This window comes from Haliotis rubra, unplaced genomic scaffold (genome assembly GCF_003918875.1).
Source record: "Haliotis rubra isolate DU_JTF1 unplaced genomic scaffold, ASM391887v1 Scf754, whole genome shotgun sequence".
NCBI lineage: Eukaryota > Metazoa > Mollusca > Gastropoda > Lepetellida > Haliotidae > Haliotis > Haliotis rubra.
The window spans coordinates 107,622-132,466 of record NW_025767473.1 but is presented as its reverse complement, the minus strand read 5'-3'; the positions used below and the strand labels follow the sequence as shown (position 1 = coordinate 132,466).

The 24,845-nt window shown below is 40.8% G+C and overlaps 1 protein-coding gene across 2 annotated transcripts in view; it reads right to left on the bottom strand.

Annotated features, from left to right (window-relative positions):
• LOC124260208 overlaps nucleotides 1–24,425 on the bottom strand; it is a 71,616-nt gene extending 47,191 nt beyond the window's left edge. The window contains exons 1-2 of one of the 2 annotated variants that reach the window (XM_046694471.1): nucleotides 22,549–24,425; nucleotides 10,534–10,569 (exon numbers count right to left, since the gene is read on the bottom strand). In XM_046694471.1, coding sequence (XP_046550427.1) covers nucleotides 10,534–10,569; nucleotides 22,549–23,199 — 687 coding nt within the window. In that variant the 5' untranslated portion in view covers nucleotides 23,200–24,425. The remainder of the gene's footprint in view (nucleotides 1–10,533; nucleotides 10,570–22,548) is intronic. The other variant, XM_046694472.1, reaches the window with a different exon arrangement.
• Nucleotides 24,426–24,845: the final 420 nt, after the last annotated feature.

Here is a 24,845-nt window from a genome sequence, read left to right as displayed (position 1 = left end):
AAACAATCAGCACCCAATGAGAACATTTCAATCAAACAATCAGCACCCAATGAGAACATTTCAATCAAGAAATCAGTTCCCAATGAGAACATTTCAATCAAACAATCAGCACCCAATGAGAACATTTCAATCAAGAAATCAGTTCCCAATGAGAACATTTCAATCAAACAATCAGCACCCAATGAGAACATTTCAATCAAACAATCAGCACCCAATGAGAACATTTCAATCAAAAAAATCAGCACCCAATGAGAACATTTCAATCAAGAAATCCCAGCACCCAATGAGAACATTTCAATCAAACAATCAAGCACCCAATGAGAACATTTCAATCAAGAAATCAGTTCCCAATGAGAACATTTCAATCAAGAAATCAGTTCCCAATGAGAACATTTCAATCAAACAATCAGCACCCAATGAGAACATTTCAATCAAACAATCAGCACCCAATGAGAACATTTCAATCAAACGGCGCAAATCAGTTCCCAATGAGAACATTTCAATCAAAAATCAGTTCCCAATGAGAACATTTCAATCAAACAATCAGCACCCAATGAGAACATTTCAATCAAACAATCAGCACCCAATGAGAACATTTCAATCAAACAATCAGCACCCAATGAGAACATTTCAATCAAACAATCAGCACCCAATGAGAACATTTCAATCAAGAAATCAGTTCCCAATGAGAACATTTCAATCAAACAATCAGCACCCAATGAGAACATTTCAATCAAGAAATCAGTTCCCAATGAGAACATTTCAATCAAACAATCAGCACCCAATGAGAACATTTCAATCAAACAATCAGCACCCAATGAGAACATTTCAATCAAACAATCAGCACCCAATGAGAACATTTCAATCAAGAAATCAGCACCCAATGAGAACATTTCAATCAAGAAATCAGCACCCAATGAGAACATTTCAATCAAACAATCAGCACCCAATGAGAACATTTCAATCAAACAATCAGCACCCAATGAGAACATTTCAATCAAGAAATCAGCACCCAATGAGAACATTTCAATCAAACAATCAGCACCCAATGAGAACATTTCAATCAAGAAATCAGTTCCCAATGAGAACATTTCAATCAAGAAATCAGTTCCCAATGAGAACATTTCAATCAAACAATCAGCACCCAATGAGAACATTTCAATCAAGAAATCAGTTCCCATTGAGAAAAATTGTGTATAAAGAACATCAGCATGCACTGAGAAGATTTTAATCAAATAATTGGTATCCAATGAAAAGGAATGAAATATTAATTTTTTAATCTATAAAGCCTGTAAACACACCCCTGGAGAAGGCAACCATGACAACGACCAGATACTTACTTCTCCGGCTCCGGAGTCTTCTTCTCCTCCACAATGGTTGTCACAGGCTCCACCTGGGGCTCCGAGTCCATTGTACTCTTCCGGTGTCTGTCCGTCTTCTTCTTGTCCTTCTTCTTGATACATGACCTCTTCTTGCCCCCATCCTCCCGTTCTCTCCCCAGCCAGCTCCCCCTGCACCCCCCTGTGGTGGACTTGCCTGCTTGTCTCCCTTCTTGCCAGGTACTGCCCTTACTGGACTTCTTCACCTGCAACACAGTAAACAGGGTATAAGATTTAAACACTTCTGTTCTGACGGTTTTGTGAAGAGTGAGTGAGTCAAGTTTTACACCACTTTTAGCAGTATTCCAACAATATCATGGCAGGGGACACCTGAAATTGGCTTCACACGCTGTACCCATGTGGGGATCAAACCCGGTCTTCAAGCGTCACAAGCGGACACTATAACCACTAGGCTACCCTACAGCCCTGGGTGCCGTTGCCAGCAAAACAACCTTAAGCAAAAGGCTACCTTAAGTCCTATGTTAAAGTATGGGAGTTACGGTCACCTTAAGCTGCCAAGATCGCTTTGTACAACGGCACCCTGGTTCGTGTAAAGACCTCATATTCACACACTGGCTGATAAGCAACAGCTTCAAAGAAAGTACCAAGTTTTCATGCTACATGAGATTCTGTGCAAAACTTAGACTGACTGACTGAGTTTGGTTTTACGCTTTTAGCAATATTCCAGCAACATCACGGCCGAGGGGACACCAGAAATGGGCTTCACACATTGTACCCATGTGGGGATTCGTACCTGGGTCTTCGGCATGGCGAGCCAACGCTTTAACCACTAGGCTACCCCATCACCCCTGCTAACTTAGAGTAAATTGTGCATGATCAACAGAAATTAGGGTCAGTTTTAGTTTAAGGCGCTTGTGACATAGGCAACGTTTAAAATTCCCGCCTGCCCGACCGTCCGGAAGGGTCTATTTTCATCTCGGACAGTCAAATTTCAAAAGTAGCCTGTCGGGTGGTCTGGTAGATATTTTTACCCCTAACAGTAAATATTTCATAATATCAGACAGGTTCTCTTGTCGTCAGTTTGAGGTGTTTACGGTATTATGATGATTATGTTATACTACTTACGATTGGACAGTTCATGTTACGATAACCAATCACAACACGTGTACTTTAAGTTTACCTAAACTCGGTGCATTGCCTGTTAGTACTATGTTGTTCATTGCGATGCCTACAAACAGTAACCTGACTAACTTGATTTTTGTTGTTTTTTATTGCTGAAAAACGGACAGGCAAGTCTATATCCGGACTGGTAATTTTTTAAAAGTTACCAGTCCGGCTGTCTAGCTTGGAATTTTGGGAGTTTTAAACACTGACATAGGTTGTTAATTGATAGCTCTCTCAAACTGACAGATAATAAACCAGAAAAGTATTGCTAAAAAAAAAATACTTGAGAGAATTATCCATTGACATTTAACATTTACTAGATAAACAGCTTCTTGATATTAAGTTTAAACTTCATTATTGCTAAGTACATTTCCCATTACATCAAATAGGGAAATTCATGTTTAGTGTATTGCAAGGGGATTTCATGTTTAGTTAGGTGCAAGGGGATTTCATGTTTAGTTAGGTGCAAGGGGATTCCATGTTTAGTTAGATGCAAGGGGATTTCATGTTTAGTTAGGTGCAAGGGGATTCCATGTTTAGTTAGATGTAAGGGGATTTCATGTTTAGTTTGGTGCAAGGGGATTACATGTTTAGTTAGGTGCAAGGGGATTTCATGTTTAGTTAGGTGCAAGGGGATTTCATGTTTAGTTAGGTGCAAGGGGATTTCATGTTTAGTTAGGTGCAAGGCAAGTCAATATGTAGGTAATTTAGTGTATTTTCCAATCCAGTGATGACAATATCACACATTCAGCAGTTCCATTCTATACTGGGGTGTGGGGTAGCCTAATGGTTCAAGCTGACCTTGTCACACCCCACATGGGTAAAATGTGTACAGCTGGTTTGTTGGTTTCGGTGTTGCTCAGCAATATTCTAGCTGATGATGGTCTGCAATTTTCAAGACAATCTACAGACTGGGGATAGGATGACATGCTTCACTGTCTGATGCCCCTGGTTTAAAAATAATTCTGGTCACGCCAGACCAATTTAATTTCTTGTTTTACAGATCAGCCGGTCGCTCTTTTGCAAGAATAAGAAAAAAAAATGAAAAACTAATTTTGCCTGCTCAAAAATAAAATCATATTGTAAAATGTGATATAATTGAAATACTCTTAAAATCAGTGTGAAACCTAAACTCACTCAACTTATTTTTAGTTGATATAAACAAACCAAAAGAGTTAACATGGAAACTCAATTGGGTTTTGCTTTGACTAGTGATTTTTTTTTTTTTTTTAATGTCTCCCTGCCTTTAGGTTTTCTGAGGACAAAACCCGTAGAAACAAGAAACATAATTGGTCTGGCCTTAAAATGCTTTTTTCTACTTCTAACATGTATTTGTGTCCCATAAACTCATAACATATGCTTGATTAACAATGAGCAAGACTGAGTGACTGTTTCAATGCATTAAAACGTGTGTGTGATGTTTGATGCCTGGACATATAGTCCTGAAAAGAAGTTGAATAGATGGGCAATTATTCAGCCTAGTGGCGGCAAGAGTTCTATGCTCCCCAGGGAGTTGAGATTGATATTACAACGTGCCGTTGAGATTGACATCCAGTGATCAAGGGAAAACAAAGCGCCTTTGAGCAGCTGAGCTGGATATCGGCGCTATACAAATGTATGTATGTATGTATGTATGTATGTATGTATGTATGTATGTATGTATGTATGTATGTATGTATGTATGTATGTATGTATGTATGTATGTATGTATGTATGTATGTATGTATGTATGTATGTATGTATGTATTGTTATGTTGTTAAGTTGTTTAAAGTTAAATGTGTTATGTGTATCACAAGTCACAATACTTTAACTGACTGAGTCATCAATGGTTTCACCTTTAATGTGAAACAAATGATCACAATCTCATGTAATGTTTCCTTATTTGGGGCATGGTATTGCCAGCATCACCAACCAACAGAACAAGATGAAGAATACTCTTTCAAAAGTGTGTAACTGTTTTCTATATATAATGTTAGATACAATTTTATAATCCATATTCTGCTCATATCAAAAGTTAAAAAAAATTGCCTCTTTCTTAGGCATCTTAAAGTCTCAGATAATCAATAAATAATTGAGTTTGGTCCTGATACCAACACGATTCAAAAAGATTAACATATTATAGACAACACTGAACTGCCCCAAACAGTGGGTATTCTAAAGTTTAGAAACAGACTTACCTTTTTCTTAGGCATCTTAAAGTCTTAGATAATCGATTTATAATTGAGTTTAGTCCTGGGTACCAACACGATCTCCAAGACATTAACAAGCTATAGACAACACTGAACTGCCCCAAACACTGGGTATTCCATGTCTGCTGTCAGTCAGCTGATGCAATGGACGAGGTCTCTACCCTCACAATACACATGCAACATGTATGACAGTTTCTCTACCTAGTTACAACGGATACAATGAGACCTTAATGATTCATAACCAGGTGGAAATCAATACAACCAAGTATGTAATTAACATGGTCCTTGCCTAGAGAGATAACACTGGACTTGTCAGGCCGGACTGAAATATCACGCTTAATCAATAGCACTTGGCGCTAATGTGGCTGTGCATTAAAGACTTAATTAGTGTACAAACATTGGATCACTAAGCATGGTCTGATCTGGGATGAATGGTGGAGAAAGGGCTATGGATTATGCGAAATGTGAACTTAATGTTCTTTCTGTTTTGTTTATTCTGTCAATAAACATTACCGATCAATCTGGTTTATTTCAGGGGAAGGAAAGTCGTCATTTCATTTTGATTTATATTAAGGCCTGGGTTGTTGTTCCACAAAACAATTAGCCCTAGTTGATTATTGTAACTACCAGACTTTAACATAGGCTTGAGGTAGTCATAGCACTCCAGATTTGCTTTTGGAATAGATGCCTCACAAATTTAGGTTATTGTTTGAAAATGTGCCAGTGTGCCTTAATAGCTTCAAAACTGAAAATGGAGCAAGCCATTGTGAGTTTTAGTTGAGAACATTCTTTTTTTTAACCAAAAATATTTTTTCTATTTGAAGGGGTTTGTTTTCAGGAAATCTACCTTAAATTGGTCTGAACACTTTTTTGGTCATCATTTTGATTCCTGTTGCTTGGCAATTTGACCAGATGTGTTGCCTAACACCAGACTCATCAGTATTAGAGCTAAACGATGCCAATCTGTAAATAATTGAATCTAGACCAGATAATCCAGTGACTGACAATGTAAATATTCATCATAAGTGTACTTGCCATTTAGGTAACTAAGCCTGGACCCGTGAAGGTCCGGGTTAGAATTGATCTTCAGTAACCCATGCTTGTCGTGTAAGAGGCGACTCAACGAATCGTGTGGTCAGGCTCACTGACTTGGTTGACACATGTCATCGGTTCCCCAATTAGCAGATCGATGCTCAAGCTGTTGATCACTGGATTGTCTAGTCCAGACTGGATTATTTACAGACTGCTGCCATATAGCTGGAATATTGCTGAGTGTGGCGTAAAACTAAACTTCTACTCACTATGCCTGATCACCTGATCCATACTGATCAAGAAAACTTATTAACCCATACAATACAAAACTAGATGTACCATATTAACAAACTGCAGTTTTTGGAAAGTTCAACTGTGAACCTTCATTAGCCATTTCATTTTTTACTAGTTTGCTTACAGAGTTGGGCCTAACATTTGTCATGGTGAAAAAAGACATTTTTTGTTCAACTTCTAGGTTAGTACTGTTACTATGAACAAAAAACAAACTCATAGTTCATCCTGGAAGTATAATTTCGAAATTATACCAAAAGTTAACTGCTTTCCTTTTAGCCAGAAAAAAGTTTAGTTTTTAAATGTAAACTGAACCATTTCTTAGGAACGAAAGTTATAACATCTCATGTTGTGTTTTTTATTCATTTCACCTAACTGTCAAACAGTTACAAAAACAAATTTTTAAAAGTCATATATGTATATATATGTATTTCCTTTTCTGTGTCAGTTCATCTCATAAACCAACTCAATCTAAATAGAATTCCTTATGCAAGGACTATATAATAAAGCAAGTTGGGTATTCTTGATAAAAAGGGGAATACCAAACTACCGGTGCTTGACCGGGTCCGTTACTCTTACCGTGGTTCTCCATGGTGGTTTTGGATCAACAGGGGTTCCGGGATCGGAATCTGTATATATGGCCGCAGTTCTGTAATACCAGCAAATGATATAACACTTGTATCAGCGCTATATGGATCACAGATCAAAGTATAACTAATAAATAAGGGATTTAAAACTTTATGTCCAAAATATGAATTCCACAAGATAGGTTTTAGTAATTAGATATTAATAGATGCACATTCTTAGATATGGTTAAAAGGTTCTCATTCATATGTATTTTTGTCAAATTAGAGTTTTGTTAAAAAAAAAAAAAAATTAAATTCACAACAAATTTGGTTATCTTAATATTCACTCTCAAAGTAGAAGGATTAAGCAATCAAATACTGCAGAAAACATTAAATATAACACTGATTAATGTGTGTACATATGAGTTTATTTGTTAATCTTGCAGTCAGGTATGACAGGAGTTGTCTCCCTTACCAAACTGGTATGGCATGAAGGATGATAGCTTAAATAACCTGGGGCATGATTGGCTGGTTGTTTTGTTGTTGAATGCCACACTCAGTAATATTCCAGCTATATGGCAGCAGTCTGTAAGTAATCAAGTCTGGACCAGACAATCCAGTGATGAACAGCATGAGCATCGATCTACACAGTTTGGGATACGATGGCATGGGGGGGGGATGGATAAATACTACATAAATCCAGGCTGACAGTCACATGGCATGTGCTAACTGATATATTTGTAGATATCTTGAACTTATTAGGGCACATTAGATGCCAGTCTTACCATTTTCTTTATTGGCTTTGAGCCTGTCCTTGCCCGTCTCTCCGTCCAAGTCAGTGTTAATCTTAGCCCCTACAAGTGTTAGACGGCACACTGGAGTTTTAGCAACACACCAAAAACATGTCACACACAAATCTGCTTCTCATCACCAAACGACTAAATATTCTTGCTGAGATAAAGGATTATTAAAGTTCATTAATCAACAAATTTCTATTTAAAGTGATGAGAAAAAGAAATGTATATTATGAGAATCTCAATTCACACACGCAAATGGTACTTATCGTGAGAATTGTATACACTACAAGGCCATAATAAATCAATTATTACATTTCTATTCCTGACAGTCTGACTACCAAACTCTCCCCTTATATAAAGTTATTGCCTCTCCAGATGAAGAATATCACTGTGTGTACCGTTCAGTCACAACAATAAACAACGTGTTGCCTTCCCATATTTTTTTTTTCCATCTATTGCCAGGAATATACAGAAACAATTTGTATGCAGTCATTTATAAAAGAAAATGTTGATAATTTAATGCCCCCAATTCTTTTAAAAATTTGGATTAAAAACAAATAACAAAGTATTATGGCCTTATATGAATTCTTTCAACAATTTATGGCATTATGTGAATTCTTTCAACAATCTATGGCCTAATATGAATTCTTTCAACAATCTATGGCCTTATATGAATTTTGTCAAAAAGCTATGGCCTTATATGAATTCTTTTCAACAATCTATGGCCTTATATAAATTCTTTCAACAATCTATGGCCTTATATGAATTCTTTCAACAATCTATGGCCTTATATGAATTCTTTCAACAATCTATGGCCTTATATGAATTCTTTCAACAATATTATGAATAAAAATATCATTTAATGATGTAACATATACATTCTGTAAATACACATTAACATATCAATTGTTAAAATTAACAGCCTTTTGTATTTTCTACATCTTATAAGCACTTATATGTACTGAACCAAACCAGTAAGAGATCATTCAATATTTGTATATACAGTCAATGAAACTCAGTCTTCACTGCAAAAATAAATGCATGGAAAATAATCAGGATCCTTACTTTTTAACAGTGTACCAGTATATGGAACTTGCATTAAGTCCGCTGGGACAAATGAACATGCACTGACCGTAGAGTGACCGTGGCAAGGCGTCCGTGTTTAGTTTACTTGACATGTCATCCTCCAGCCCATCCCCACAGAACTTCGGGAGCCTGGCCCGTCCCTCATTACCACTCCTGGGGCAAAGTTGGAAAATTCATTTTTACCCTTGCTAACATTTCCTTGGGTGGACAAAGTTTTTCTCTACAGGTTTCCTTCCAACTGGTTCTAACTGGTGTAGTTTTATGGCCTTTTCAAAACTTTAATTGAATTCTACAGAACTGAAAACCATTTCATCAAAGTTATTGATATAATATCATTCTGTTTATCTTTTGTTTTTTAAATATTTGCCCTGTTGACAATTTTGCTGTTTCATCTAAAATTATGTTTAAAAATACTGATATCCAGTTGAACAATATATCATCTTGATAGTGTCCTGTTAATTTTATTTAACGAATAAATAGCCACTTTGGGCAAATTTGCAGTATAAAGTCGAAATTATTTTAAAATTACATATATATATTTTTACATTCTATGCACGTCCCATTGAAACTTTAGCCACAACAATACACTTCTATTATCAGTATGATAAACATCATCATGAACAGTTGTTGTCATACCTGGATGAGCTGATGGTGTCGCCACTGACCAAGAGATATTCCATCGGGTCGACTCAACCAATCGTGCCATTGTCATAATCGTCATTGTCATCACCGCCATCAGCCATGGCGGCTGTTGGTGTAGGTGTTGATGTCCACGTTCATGTAGCTGCACCCTTGAGCCGTCGAAGTTGCAGAAGTGGGGCTTGATGCCCATGCGACCTGCAAGAGTGAGTGAGTGAGTTTAGTTTTCACGCCCTCAGCAATATTCCAGCTATATGGCGGCGGCCTGTAAGTAATTTAGTCTGGACCAGACAATCCAGTGATCAACAGCATGAGCATCGATCTCGCGCATTTGGGAACCGATGACATGTGTCAGCCAAGTCAGCGGGCCTGACCACCGATCCCTTTAGTCATTTCACGACTAGCATGGGCTACTGAAGATCAATATTCTAACCCGGACCTTCACGGGTACGACCTGCAAGAAATGACGTGGACTATTTACTATTTGTTTCTTGTTTAACGATTCACCCAACAATATTCCAGCTATACTGACGCCTGGACCAGACATTCCAGTGATTGACAACATTAATAGCAGATACACAAAACGGATACGATGACTTGAATTAGGCAAACCAACTTGACCACCCGATCCCCTTGTCACCAACCTTATGGTCTCGAGGTAATCGCCCTTTCCTCAAGAATCAGGATGCCATATTCATTTGAACATAGATAGGGTACGGGTCTTATTACAAGTAAAATGTTTCATTTTTATGGCGTGAAAGTCCTGTTAAAATTGTTCTTAAGCAACCCATGATTTTCTTTAAAAGGCGACTAACAGGGCCGGGGTGGTCAGGCTTCGCTGACTTGGTTGATATATGTCATCGTGATCCCAATTATGTGAATCCGAAGCTCATGATGTTGATCACGAGACGTCTGGTCCAGACTTCGATTATTTACAGACCACTACCATATAGCGGAATATGGCTGAGTGCAACGTAAAACAACAAACAAAAAACAAACAAAACAAACAAAAACAACAACATACAAACAAAGTGAGTCGTGATTGCTCACTTTTCAGTCAGTAGTACTACTCGTCACAAACCTGAGAAAAAGGTCGATTTCAAGAAAATTATATATCTTTAAATGAAACTTTTATGTACCCATTCTTTTTAATTCGAATCTGCCTACCAAACATTTTTTTCAATAAGTCCCGCTGGCCCATAACCTAGGTCCCAATACCTTCTAGATAGAACCATAATCCTGTACCAGACTTGGGTAGGCTGCCTCAGGTAACTATGACCTTCAATCATTCAGCCAGATCAATGTGTCCCCCATCCCAGAGAATACTTGACAGGTTTCACCCCAGACTCCCCACACCAATGAAACAAAGGCCAAGTTACATCTTTATAATGCTGCATGAATATTGACAACACTCCGAGTCATACTTACAAAATTGCTCTTTGTTAAAATCTGGAGTTCTTTCCTCTGAAACGAAAAGCAGAAATAATTAGTTGTGAGTCGGTGAGAATATTTTACGAGTGCTTCCCATAAGGAAAATAGTTTTAAACAACTTGAAACGGTTTGCACAAACTTTAATGGTGCGTACTGTAGTTGGTGTAAATAGTAGCCGAGCCGCGATGCGGTCCTATATAGTCAAGACATGATCGCGATGCAGGGTGATGTCTTGACTGTATAGGACCGCATCGCGGCTCTCGGCTAGTGTAAATAGATGTTCGAAAATATGTTTTAGTTTTTCTGAGATCGAGGAACGACTTACAACGATTAGTGTATTTGAATTATTTTTTCCATCCCTAGGTATAGATATCTATTTTCAGATTTAGCTTTCGAAATATCCCATTGAACTAAAACCTTTTGATTGCAAACCCTGCCAGCAGAATCAGGCTCCACAAAGGCGATACGACTGTCGATAGTGTATGTTCGATTAGATCGTATCTCCTGTAATCTACGTCTAAAGGGAGGCTCGATGGCAGTCTAAGACTCCAGCTAATATTTGTGTCGTAGTTTCAACAGACCCGCGCATAACTATACGTAATCTACATGAAATCTCAAACGTGTTTCATGAAATACATGTGTGTAATTAGCATTGTCATACAACTCGCGTATGCCACTTCCGTTTATCATAGACAAGCGTTAGAATCGCAGTTACGGGTTTTTGAATGGTATTTAGACGTGATACACATAAGGAAGATAGTTTTTTTGTTCGATTTTTATTTGTTTTTTTTTATTGGTTCCCAGGATTGCAATGTCATATGTAGAACAGTGATGTACAGACAGATGGATGATGTACAGGTACTATGTCTATATATGTAATACACATATATAAGTCAATAAAAGATAAATATGATCTCAGGTAAATTGGATACATTTTATATTCATCAAAGTACTGGGGAAGAGAAGACCCCATTTATGATTCAAATCTTCTATTTTATTATTTCTTTTGCATATATGGTTTTCCACAAAGAATATTTCTTTCAAAGTTTTTATAATAGAGTATGTTTGGATGCGTATTTTTAATACTGCATACGTAAATGTGTCTTTTTGCTGCAGTGATGATGTGATTTAGTTATATATTATGATGTAGAGTACCGAACCATATGTTTTGATAATAGCAATAGATGGGGTATAAATTGTTAAGCCAAATTTGTAGGTTTTTCCAAAAGTTTGTGTCTCCTGACATTCCCAGTACACATGACAAACACTCTCATTTAGATCATTGTAGAAACACAAGGAAGATAGTTTGTATGGGTGTCGACTTTGTATTTTGAGGAACACCTCATAATACGGAAGTTGACATCAATAAAAACTCTCTTCCTTAATAGCAGTTGAGTTTATAGGTATGTTTACCGTGTCGCGTTCGATTGGTGATATCACCCGCACCCAAACGTAAGCATTCAAGAAACGACACGCTCTGTTCGTGACTAAAAGATAAGTATTTATTCACACTTCGTACACCACCCACATAGACTAACGCAGAGTCTCTAAATATACATAATTTTGTGAGAAACAAATAATTATGTTTAAATTGAAACGGAGCCTCAGTAAGACTGGTGATTCGGAACTAAGGAAATTTAGACTTCATTTACGGCTTTAGCATTGCAGAAAGGACAAGGCAGTAGAGCTAACAGTGCGATTCAGGGACTATGAAATAGACTAACCACCCACGCTGTAATTGACATTTTAACATTTCTGCATGCCCTGTTACAGGTGGAAGGCTCTGGAGCCAGGGTACCACGAAGTCAGGAACTGAGCATTTGAATTGGATACTTTTTCGTTATAGATACAATAACTTAGGCTGAAACAGGAACAAGCTGCAGAGAGTTACTTCAGAATAAATGAGTTTCAGTGAGAGGAAATACATTTTATGATGTGAACAAAACATATACACCACTGACACACATTCACACGCATTTACACATATATTAGGACTAAACATTTAAATCACTGAAGATGGAAGTGGAAATCAGGGGCGGATACTGCTTTTTGAGAAGGGGGGGGTGGGGTGTGGGATGCACACTACTGAGAAAAGGAGGCCTGCACACTTCATTTTCATCCGAATTTCAATGGTTATTTAATAAACATTCCGGAAATTGGGTTTTACGTCATGCTTGAGAATATTTCGCTCATATGACAACGTGCATGCGTGTGTATGTATGTGTATGTGCGGCTGCTTGTACTAGCCCAGACTGAAGCTGGTTTTATAGTGCTAGCACTGAGATACCATGCCGCAGTGAAGCATGAACACCCCACTCAGACACATTATACTGACTCCGAGCCGACCAGTCCTTGTTGTATCCATTAATGCCGGGCGACAGCCAGGGGCCAACAAGAACCATATTTTAACGTCTTTTGGTATGACGCGGTCGGGGATCGAACCCGCGACCGCGTCACAAGTAAATATTGACGTTATTGAACACAATTGGCGCCTCGTCGCAGTTTACAATACTAAACTTGGTTGGCTGTTTTGTTGTTTAACGCCGCACTCAACAACATTCCAGCTATATGGCGGCGGTCTGTAAATAATCGAGTCTGGACCAGACAATCCAGTGATAAACAGCGTGTTTATTGGTGTTAAATTATTGATTAAATAAATTGGGACTCATAAGTTATCAGATGTTTCTGAAATAATCCGGTACAAGAAGTCCCACAGGAAACTGATTTCACATCAGATATATTTTGTTAAAAACACACCAGTTCTCACAAAAGAAGAAGATATACGTGTTCAGGGCTCCAGATAAGGACCGTATCGGCGTATGTACGGATAAAAAAATATGCACGATACGGTAGGAAATAATTTAGAAAACGTAGCACCAACGAACCACAGCAATGGTGTACGGTCTTGGAATCATTTACAGACGTATCTGAAAGAGTGTTGTTTTATTGTTTATTGACCTGTTTACACAAGAGTAGCAATATTGTGGTGCATATATGAAACGAAACACAAGATTACTGATACGCCATTAAATTCCATTCAGTACTCAAAATGTACTCTTAAGTTTATCCAATACTCCTATATTGAAAAAATAAGAAGTACGTACTCCTGATGTTGAAAAATTATCTGGAGCCCTGCGTGTTAATGAGTATATGTGTCACAGTGATAGTTCCCATACAGACACAGATACAGCAGCTGGTTGCTACACCATGGATCGAGTCCTGAGTACACATCCATTCCGACGGTGTGACTTCATTACTTCTACATGCTCCAGTGCTTGCTCACGTCGTAAAGGTTATGTTGTAGTCGGGGTGGAGGTGGTGTGTATCGACGTTCATAACTATAAGACAGTCGGGATCAACACGGTAGACAATCGGCTTCAACTTGGTAGACAATCGGGATCAACGTGGTAGACAATCGGGATCAACTCGGGAGACAATCGGGATCAACTTGGTAGAATCGGGATCAACTTGGTAGACAATCGGGATCAACGTGTCACCACTACTACTTTTGGACAAGGGGTTTAATATAAACAAAATAATTTTAAAGATTCAATGTTTTTTACTTTCGCCTTCTTTTGCACAATCAAGCCAACATGATTTGGACGTTTACAGCGTTCGTAATAAACATTATTAGCAAGGGTATTGTGTTAGAAATCCTTGAAACGTCAGGGTGCGATCCGATATTCCAACCCACGGGTTGGTTTCTGTTTGTTTGTTGTTGTTGTTGTTTAATGCGGCATTCAGCAATATTCAAGCAACATGGCAGCGGTTTGGAGAGTCATTGGATGGGTGACCGTGTCTGGCAGCTTGACTCCAGAGAGTTTCTTGGACTTCAGTCCTGCCCCACAACGAAGCATATGTGATACATGTGGTCTCACCTTAAGCAAGTGAGTTTGTTCAAAATTGCCTCTGTTCATCCATCAGAAAATGGGTACCCGTTGGAATAAGTCATAAGACTATTAACCTTCTAGCGCCTCACACGCAGCTTGGGTTATCTGGGATAATAATACTCAGATTGTGCGCTTTGAGCAGGATATGAGTGAGTGGGTTTGGTTTTACGCCGCTTATAGCAATATTCCAACAATACCACGGCGGAGCACACCAGAAATGGGCTTCACATATTGTACACATGTTGGGAATCGAACCCGGGCCTTCAGTGTGACGAGAGAACGCTTTAACCACTAGGCTACCGTACCGCCCCAGCAAGATATGAAGCCTGGAAAGGCGCGTTATAAATACTCACATTATTTCGCATGTAGCCGGCCAGTGTCGGGTCAACTTACATAGGTGAAGGTCAGTATCAGTGTGTTTAGGAATAGGTCAGCGTTTGGTCAACGTGTGCATCCTATGGTATCATAGTTTGACATTACAGTTATTAGAGATTAACAGCAGAAAACTGTTTAAACTGGGCGAAATCGTACCGTTACCATATGTTCCTGAATTATTTCAGGTGAACAATTGTCTAGACTTTGTATATGCGTATGACCGGTGCCACCTTTTCGCGAACACCTTGTTTCATCACTATTTCATTTTGATTCATAAACACATGTTCTGTCATCGTATCGCATGGTGACAATCACTGGATTGTCTGGTCCAGACACGATTTGTTTACAAACAACACCGCGCAGCTGTAATACTGCTGGAACTTACACGTACTCATGATATACGTAGTCACGGTTGTACAATCGACTCTGCTTTTAGCAGAGATTTCTTACGGATGTGAAAAGAGTTTAGTCGCCTCTACTATTGTAGATTTGACAGCATTTCTTCTTAAGACTCACGATAAAATCATCTTACCAAATGCCCGTGACACTCCTTCGCCATATTGGCAATGTACCTTCCTTCCTGTACACGTCTTGTGCCCCGCTCCTCTGGTACGACTTCACATACGCTGCCAGTGCTGTGACATGCTCGTCTAAGTGTTTGTCAGGCGTGTCATCCAGAGACATAACGATTGATTTACTAACAGCCCCATCCTCCTAGTCATTCCTCCGATGCCAGACAATAGACTTCATATACAATCATACAGAGGAGGTCAACCGAATCATCGCCATGCCAACGAAACACTCGCGTAATGAAACGTTCGATTTTAAGGTTCTTAAATCAATAGAAATCATTGTAAGTAATTATTGCATAATTTCTTTTTGAATAATTTCTGTTTACTTTAATCAAATATTTATACTTCAAACTTAGATTAAAAAGTCAGCTGTGTTTCTATACATAACATGGCACCTGTGCAATTGCTGAGTGAAGAGCGTTGTTTCAGGTGTTTCTCACCTTGCAACTTTTACACTTCATAGTTTTGTATACTGAACACAAAAAAGAAACGCCCTTTTGAAATTACTTAACCGAATTACATGTATATATATACTGAGTCAAAAAAGAAACTTCACAAAATGTAATTTGAAAAATAATGAATAATTTTTCTCTGATGATACATCTATGTATCCGAAATGGGATCCCTATCTTTCGACTCTAGAAAAAACGTTAGCAAAACCCACTCAAACCCATCCATTTGTCGTGCAAATGACGTTAGTGCCAAATCAGGTTTTGCACGTGCAGTCGATCACGTGATCTTCGCATCGAAGTTTTCTTCATATGCACGTGTTTGCATTGGCCTCAAGAACTGAAAAAACACTTTTAAACCACAGTTCTAACGGTACTTGAAATGCCACGATTGTCAAATGTGCAACGTGAACGTGCCGTTGGCATGTTGCAAGCGGGAAGATCAGTTATTGACGTCGCAAGAGCAATGGGATGCAGCCGTCGTACTGTGTATGACTTGCGAGGTCGTCTACAACAAACTGGCACCACTTCTGATCGCCCAAGGTCGGGTCGTCCACGTGTGACGTCACGAGCAGAAGACCGTCAAATCGTCCTACGACACCTACGTGAGACATTTCTGCCGGCTACACGAACCAGGGCTGAGATGTTAAGAGGTCGACTGTCCTCACAGACCATTCGAAATCGGTTGCGGGCTGCCAATCTCCATTATCGACGTCCATATCGTGGGCCAATATTGACGCCGTTTCATCAACGTCAACGTCTGCTGTGGGCCCAACGTCACCTCCGATGGACCCAGAGAGACTGGAATCGAGTCGTCTTTAGCGATGAATCCAGGTTTACCCTCAGATTCGCGGATGGCAGGCATAGAGTCTGGAGACGACGTCGTGAACGGTGTGCCCAATGTTGTGTACAGGAAGTCGACAGATTCGGGGGCGGAAGTTGCATGGTGTGGGGTGCTTTCTGTGGGAACAACCGTTCCAGACTTCTGGTCATCCGTGGAAACCTCACAGCTGCTGCTTACCGCGACCAGGTGCTCACCCCTGAACCGTTCCTTTCATGGCGGCTCATGGCCCAAGTCTGCAGTTCCAGCATGATAATGCTCGGCCGCATACCGCGATGTTGACACGAAATTTCCTTCAAAACGCTGGAATCAACGTCATGGACTGGCCATCGAGGTCCCCTGACCTTAATCCAATAGAGCACGTTTGGGATGCACTTGGGAGAAGGCTTCGTGGTCTTAGAAACCAACCTCAGAATTTGCAGGAGCTTGGCGCTGCCTTGCAAGAGCAATGGTGCAGAATCCCCAACCACGTGTTCACAAGCATCAGGTAGTCGATGAGGAGACGGTGTTTGGCAGTGGTGAATGCGCGGGGCGGCCATACACGATATTGAACTGAGAAATTTCGCATTTTTATTCTTGTGACTTGACATTCTGTATACCCATGTTTTAGAACGGCGGTGTAGCCTAATGGAACTGATTATGGCACTGTCAGTGTATCGAGTACATCACACAGATCTCAGCAATGAAATAATAACAATTTAACCATCTTCCAATCTTTTGTTCTTTTATAGTGCCCTGAAGAAAGAATGTGAAGTTTCTTTTTTGACTCAGTATATATATTTTTCTGCAATAACTTAGTTGATAGAAGAGACAAGTGTGTTCATGTATCAAACATAGTTACTTGAGCGTTAGCAAACCACAACCCTAAAAACATTCAAAACGCACGTGCATCGCATGATTCGCTACGACCGCATGGTCTGAGAGCCAGGAGGCATACGTTGGGCTAGTTCTTATCCAACGGCATCGACGTCAACGTCGAGAGTGGGCTCGTGCTCATCTTCGTTGGACTCGACGTGAATGTCAGGGAGCGTTTATTTAGTGACGAATCCCGTTTGTCGCTCTCCAAAGGTGACGGTCGACGTCGGTGGTAGAGCCGGGAATGAACGTTATGCTGACGCTTGTGTTTGAGTGAGTGAGTTTGGTCTTACACCGCTTCTATCAATATTCCAGCAATATCACGGCGGGAGACACTAGAAACGGGCTTCACACATTGTACTCATGTGGGGAAGCGAACCCGGGTCTTCAGCGTGACGGGCGGACGCTTTAACCGCTAGGCTACCCCACCACCCCATGTTGCTGAGAGATCGTTTCGGAGGAGCTGGATCTGTAATGATTTGGGCGGGGTCTTTACAAGGTCATTACAGAACTCTTGTTCCTGGAAATCTGATTGCGTGCGCTAAAGGGACATGATTCTTACTCAGTATGTTGTCCCTCACCTCAACGAATCAACGTTTCAGTATAACAATGCGACAAGTCAAACTGTATGCATCACGCATGACTTTCTGAAGGCTAACCACGTGTTACGCCTTAGCCCACCTGTAGTCCGGACATGAATCCAGCTGAACGTTAATGTGGCTCTTTTTACAGACGTGTAAAAAGAACTTCAGAATCAGCATCGGAACATAGCGAATTTGAAACTGCCTTGTTTGATGGAACAAATTCCCTAACAAGAAATCCAGTCAGTAGTGACGTCAAAGAGACAACGAAGCACAGCTCTGAGTGATGCAGGCGATGGCCACACACGGTTTTCATAACGTAATTTTCAGTTGTGATGCCACTTCCACAGAGACGACAGCCACATCTACGGATGTTTTAGTGAGTGAGTGAGTGAGTATGGTGTTACGCCGCTCTAGTGACTGACTACCATCAGCGACGCAGCTAGGTTACTTTTAAGTGTATGCAAAACCAATTGTGTGAAGTCATGAATCGTCTGCCCACTCGGACCCCCTCAAAGAACAAAATTATATTACATATGTACATATATGTAGATGCTCTTAAAAGCTATTACCTGCATTTTGGAACCTTTTATGTTAGATTTATCTGTAAACATTGGTAATTATTTTATCACATTTCTGTCAAAACATACATGCATGTGTTCAACACATTTCTTACTTTCATTAACAACTACATACATGACAAATAAATTTGAATTTTAAAACGATAATATTACTTGCATGTGACATTACAAGTTCATTCGCAGTATGTGAATGTTATTTATTATTCATATTTTAACGCGATCTGACCTGTCATTTTAATGAAATTCATTGTGAGAGTGAGGTTTGCTTCCGTCACAATGTATGTATATGTTTTAAAACTTACATTAAAGGGCTCTCTGGCAGTCTCCGCTACCTTCAGCAAAATGCTAGGATTTTTTCTTAAGGTTTCATTACTCTTTCACTTATATCACAATGCAAGATGAACTTTGAATATAACAAATAATGTATTGTTTTAATGTTTAATTCAACTGTGAAATGAGTGAGTGAGTGACTGAGTTTAGTTTAGTTTTACGCCGCACTCAGCAATATTCCAGCTAAAAGGAGGAGGTCTGTAAATACTCGAATCTCGACCAGACAATCCAGTGATTAACCAGTTTGCGCATCGATCTACGCAATTGGGATACAATGTGTCAACCAAGTCAGCGAGCCTGACCACGCGATGCCGTTAGTTGCCTCTTACGACAAGCATGGGTTACTGAAGATCAATTCTAACCCGGATCTTCACGGGTCAACTTTGGAATGACAAACACAATTTGATTATAAAGCCACCGAGTCATCAACAGAATCACAGATTTCAATGTCTTGCTCATTTAGGACATTACAGGTGGGACTATCATATTACGAATGTTATTTGTATTTTCGCTGACTGCATCCATTATTAATGTGCACGGTGACAAAAACGTGATACTACTCTCATAACTTGAGTGAGTATGGTTTTAGGCCGCAAGGCAAAACATTGATAACACAACAGTCACGTTTCCGGCTGACTGGGCTCCGTCCTATTGCGCAACTTAGTACAATAACCAGTCCAGAATTTTGAGACCAACTCATTCAACTGGATATATAAATATCAATCAGTATTATTTGATACATCTAATCACGTATATATTACAACACTACGCTCCTAATCCTTGCAAGCACTTCGTGCTTCGTGCTCTGTCGAACCATTCGTGACCAACTAGTGTTATTCCTGGACAAGCCGAATAAAGAGGTTACGGAAAGGGACAAGTAGTGACGAATGCCGTCGAACAGCGTGCTCTGACAAACGGAAATCTGGAAATCGTGGAATTCTCAAAACGAGACTCGGCCGCTAGAAAAGTTTGGCGGTCTGGTACGGACTTTATATCATATCAATCACGTTGCACGTTACAACAATACACTTAATATGCGCAAAGAATACATGACAGGTGTAACCAGTGAGCCAGAAGAATTGTGAATCACTGTACGACCTCTTCAAACAGGGGCAGTCTGTGACGTCTTAGTGAACGACATGATGCCTAAACCTCGACACAAAATATAGAAATACGATTATTTAAAACTTTAAAATTAAAATCAATTTGTAAATACCATTTTCTTATGAAACAAGGAAGTGGAATTCAGTGTATACATAGTTGTTTGTAGTGTCTCTTTCACTTTCACACGAGAAAATTCGATTCGCCTGAAAAGTAGGTCATTGTCTGAATTGGTTAATGAGACTCATGTTTCGGTTTGTCGCAACGAGCAAACGCTTTAACCACTAGGCTACCCCACCACCCCGGAGACACCCACAGGAACGAGTTCGATGCTTGGAGGGCCAGTATTGATTGTGAGTGAGTTACCATATACTCTGTGAGTGGTTGACGTCGCTTTAAATAACTGACGCTGAAGGCGTCGTTGTCGGCACGGGTACGACGGTATTCCAGTTACGTCACGGTGTGTCAGCGTGACGTGTGGTAAACCGGAAGTGATTCTGGTCTTCGTTTACTATCTTGGTGAAATCCACAAGAACGAATGTGGTGCTTACAAACCTGGAGACAACCCAGCAGGCGAATCTGATCACGGGTTTGCACCCCTTGATCAGGGTTGTTTTTGCAGCAAGGCATGTTGGTGCTGTGTTTTCACTGAGCGAGCCCCTGAGTATGGTTTTACGTTGTTTTTGCGTTGGTGGAGCAATATTCCAAGCAATATCACTTTGGGATCATGCTGTGTCTGGGATCACCAGAAATGGGCTTCACACATTGTACCCATGTGGGGAACCGAACCAGGGTCTTCGGCGTGACGAGCGAACGCTTTAACCACTAGACTACCCGACCGTCCCTTTGTGTTTTGTAACTTCAGTTTGAAGAGTTCCGGTGGCTGTTTTCAGCCAAGTAACCTTCAGATAACGTGTGGAATGTTTTGGTCAAATCTAATTTTCAAGTGAATACCTTTTTTTGCCACAGTGTTTACTGATCATGTATACGCCTCCAATACATGGTACTTAATTCAAACACGAATCGGGGCGGTGAGGGTAGCCTAGTGGTTAAAGCGTTGGCTCGTCACGCCGAAGACCCTGGTTAGAATCCCCACATGGGTACAATGTGTGAAGCCCATTTCTGGTGTCCCCCGCCGTGATATTGCTGGAATATTGCTAAAAGCGGCGTAATACCAAAACTCAGTCAGTCAGTCAAACACGAATCAAAGGGTCGTCTAAACCCTCCGAATGTATGAGACTCAAAGAGTCTCCGTCTGTTACAACTTGCGCTTTATCCACTCGTGATTTCTTTGATCTGTTTTGCCTGTTAATTGATTTATGACATCGTTGTTTCACTGTTTACAAGTGGCTCTGGCTTCCACTAACACAAACTGCTCAACGAGTGATGAAATTGGCTGGTGTGTCCACTAGTCCGGTAGATGAAAACCTAAACTGGCGAGGTGACTTAAAGACGTGTACGCGCGTCATTACAGTAACTATGGTTATATATACTCATGGAAATGAAACGAAAGGAAAGTACAAGTGTTCCTTTATTCTTTTCCAGGTTTCTTCACAAGGTATGTCATGCACTGTGGGTGAAATTCTGGGAATGAATACAGGAAAACAGTAAGAGTTCCTCCCGTTCCCCCATCCCAAATAACATTTATAAATGAATATATACTGTAATTATTAACAAAACCTAACACAACAATTACTAGAGAACTCGCAAAAATATCTAAAAGCCTAAAAATTAATTACAGTATATAGGGTCAAACCACGTTGCGTTACCTGTTAATCTGCGGAAGAAATGATTGGGCAATCATATGGGGGAACGGAAGGAACTCTTTCCAGGAACACTTGTAACTTGTACTTTGTGTTCCTTATTTGTTTCTATGAGTATATTTACTTATACGTCACCTCACACCATAAATGCCGTTGTATTTGTATCCCGTATCACTAACACAATGTCTAACGTTGTTTACCCACGCCATTCTCAAACCACAACTTGTAATAATATCTAGTCAGACCATGTGGGCTGAACAGCTGCTGGCGAAACCAGTAGACCAGAGGGTAGGTGCGCCTTAGAGTGAGTGAGTGAGTGAGTTTGGTTTTACGCCGCTTTTAGCAATATTCCAGCAATATCACGGCGGGGGACACCAGAAATGAGCTTCACACAGATGCGCCTTAGATATGTCCCCAAAGCATCACTATATCATTTAGCAAACACTTTTGGTTTGAGTGGAGTGAGCGGACGCTTTAACCATTAGGCTGTCCCATCGGCCCCCGGACAAAATAGTGTAACAGTGTTGCACCTATTTGTGGAATTGACCGTAGGTTTGATGAGCGGGTGCTTTAACTACACGGCTACCCCACCACCCAAAGCAGCGCCGAAAAACCGGTTGGATTAACTATGGTCATCAGACTGTTTTAAACGCGGGTAATTCAAAACGACTCACCGTGCCTGGCGCTGTCTGCGGCCTGTGGTTGTCCGTGTAACGCTGGATTTTACTCAAGTGATCCACGTACGATGAACGAGCGCTGCACGAGGACCCGGGACGCGTGCCCGTGGGGACCCAGGCAGCTCGACACGACGGCCGGGGTCGGTACGACAGCAGTGGGTCGTGGATGTGACTGGTATCAAAGCACCTAGAATGGCGGTCCATATATTGGTGATTGGGATCAGGGTGGAAATCAATCTTCAGTTTAGTCCGAGGATCCTTTGGAATGAAATATCCCGTGATAGGTCTCCCCTGCCTTGGGGTGACAGGGAGGGACCGGGTTGTCCCAGCACTACCCGCCCTTTTCTTCGGCACCCCTCTCCCAGCGGATAAGGGCCGCGCGCTGCCCGGTCTCTTGAACTTGGCCGCTTCCTGCTTCGTCTCTTCTGTCTTGTTGAGGCTCCTGGCCCTGGCGCTTTGTGCCCGCCGCTGGGTAGGTGATGGGGGTGGGGGCTGGGGGTGACCACCCCATTCAGGGTACCTCCGTGCCACCTCTTCCTCTGATATACGTATATTGTCCTCAGATTCCGGAATGGAAGCATTGTCGGAATTCTGTTGCTGACCAGGTCTGTACCCTGAAGCCAGCCAGGCAACACCTTGGTTCAGCATGTCTCAGGTACTGCTTGACCCACCTGGTCACTCCTCGGACAGACTGTAAGCTGGAAGCTTATCAGCGTAGTCAGCCGTGAAATAACTTCGTCATGCACGCCTGCAATGCATAATAAATCCAACTGAGGCAAGATTGCCGAGCGTTTAAAAAGCGTTTGAAGCTGTTTGCCGTCACACCTTCCCGACGGAATCAATATTATTGCGCGAGTCCGTGGATAATTTCGCAGGTTGTTTGTGTGAGGCAGTGCCTCCCGCGTCCAGAATCTCGTTTATAACCTGCAGCCAAGTCATTCGCATAGAACACAACAGGATAATCAAGTCAGCTTCAATCAAGCACAAACATTCGATCACATTTGATAGAGCTCGGCGCTATTGTTCAAACGTCAACAGCTCGTGTAGGCGCCCTTGTTGCATAATGACACACTATCAGAACAGAACAATCAAACAATGCCTTTTTACTTACGTGGTCAAGAAACCCAAATCATGTGGGGATCACAATTATAGTATTTAAAAAACCCATAAACCACCGCTGTTATCCTTCGGAAACATCACAGAAGTGTATACAGCCATTCGGATGAAGTCGGATTTTGTAGATGACAATCGTAATCGTTCGATGTACTTTTAACTCCGCGGATATGTCAGATGAATTGGTCGTGTGTGCGTATCCTCGCTGATCGATGTAATGGCGTTAATTCTTGTCGCTTGTCAGTCGGTGAACTCCCAATCCAATGTAAATCGACTTGATCTGTTCCGACAACATGGCAGATCCACGGCGGCATGTATTTGCGACAACACCGGTATTTACACTTCAATGCTGATACACGACTTAGCATGACAGGTGCTCGATCGTATTGCCATAAATCACCTGATATAGGCTACACGTTCATTGTCCGGAACAATATTACAAATATCGGCTCCGTGTATTAATGTTTGTAGTAAATTCGAATATTGTTTCAATGGAGAACGTGTACTTTTCAATGCAAATCTGTGATCCGAAGGTTGAATGTGAAACTGTTGCTATGTCGGGTTATCCGTAAATCGCCTGGGTCACGCAATATCCATGAGAGGGTGTGGGTGAGAGAGGGGATTCCAACCCATGCCTCTATAACACAACGTGAACTTCAACCCCTTCCGTTATAATAGGGTATAGATGTGAACGAATCTTCCACAGAGCAACAGGGCGCTCTCCGAGTGTCCAACACGATGATCTCTTTTTCCTCATGGAAAACCACATACCTTTACCACACCTCACCTCATTATTAAAACGGGTACATCTTCTTGACACTTATGATAACGAAGCCTTGTGTTTGTCGACTTGGTAGTGAGGTACCCTTTTTCTGCTCGAAGTGCGCCCACATGAGTTAGGCTTGAAGCACCCACCCAGAGGTTGACTGGTCGCGTAGCGATAACACCCCGATAGGAATACAAAGTGGGGATTACCATACCTGCTCAGTATGGAGCCCGGAGCTCAGCCGATTGCTACTCCCACCTATCTGTACCGTCCTGTAATCCTTCCTTCAACGCTTCATTTACTTGTAATACACTGGACAATGAAACATGGCCCTTCCTACCAAATGGAGGGTGATAATGACTTTTTTCAAATTGTGAGAATACTTTAAACACACACGCGCGCACTTATACAGGTG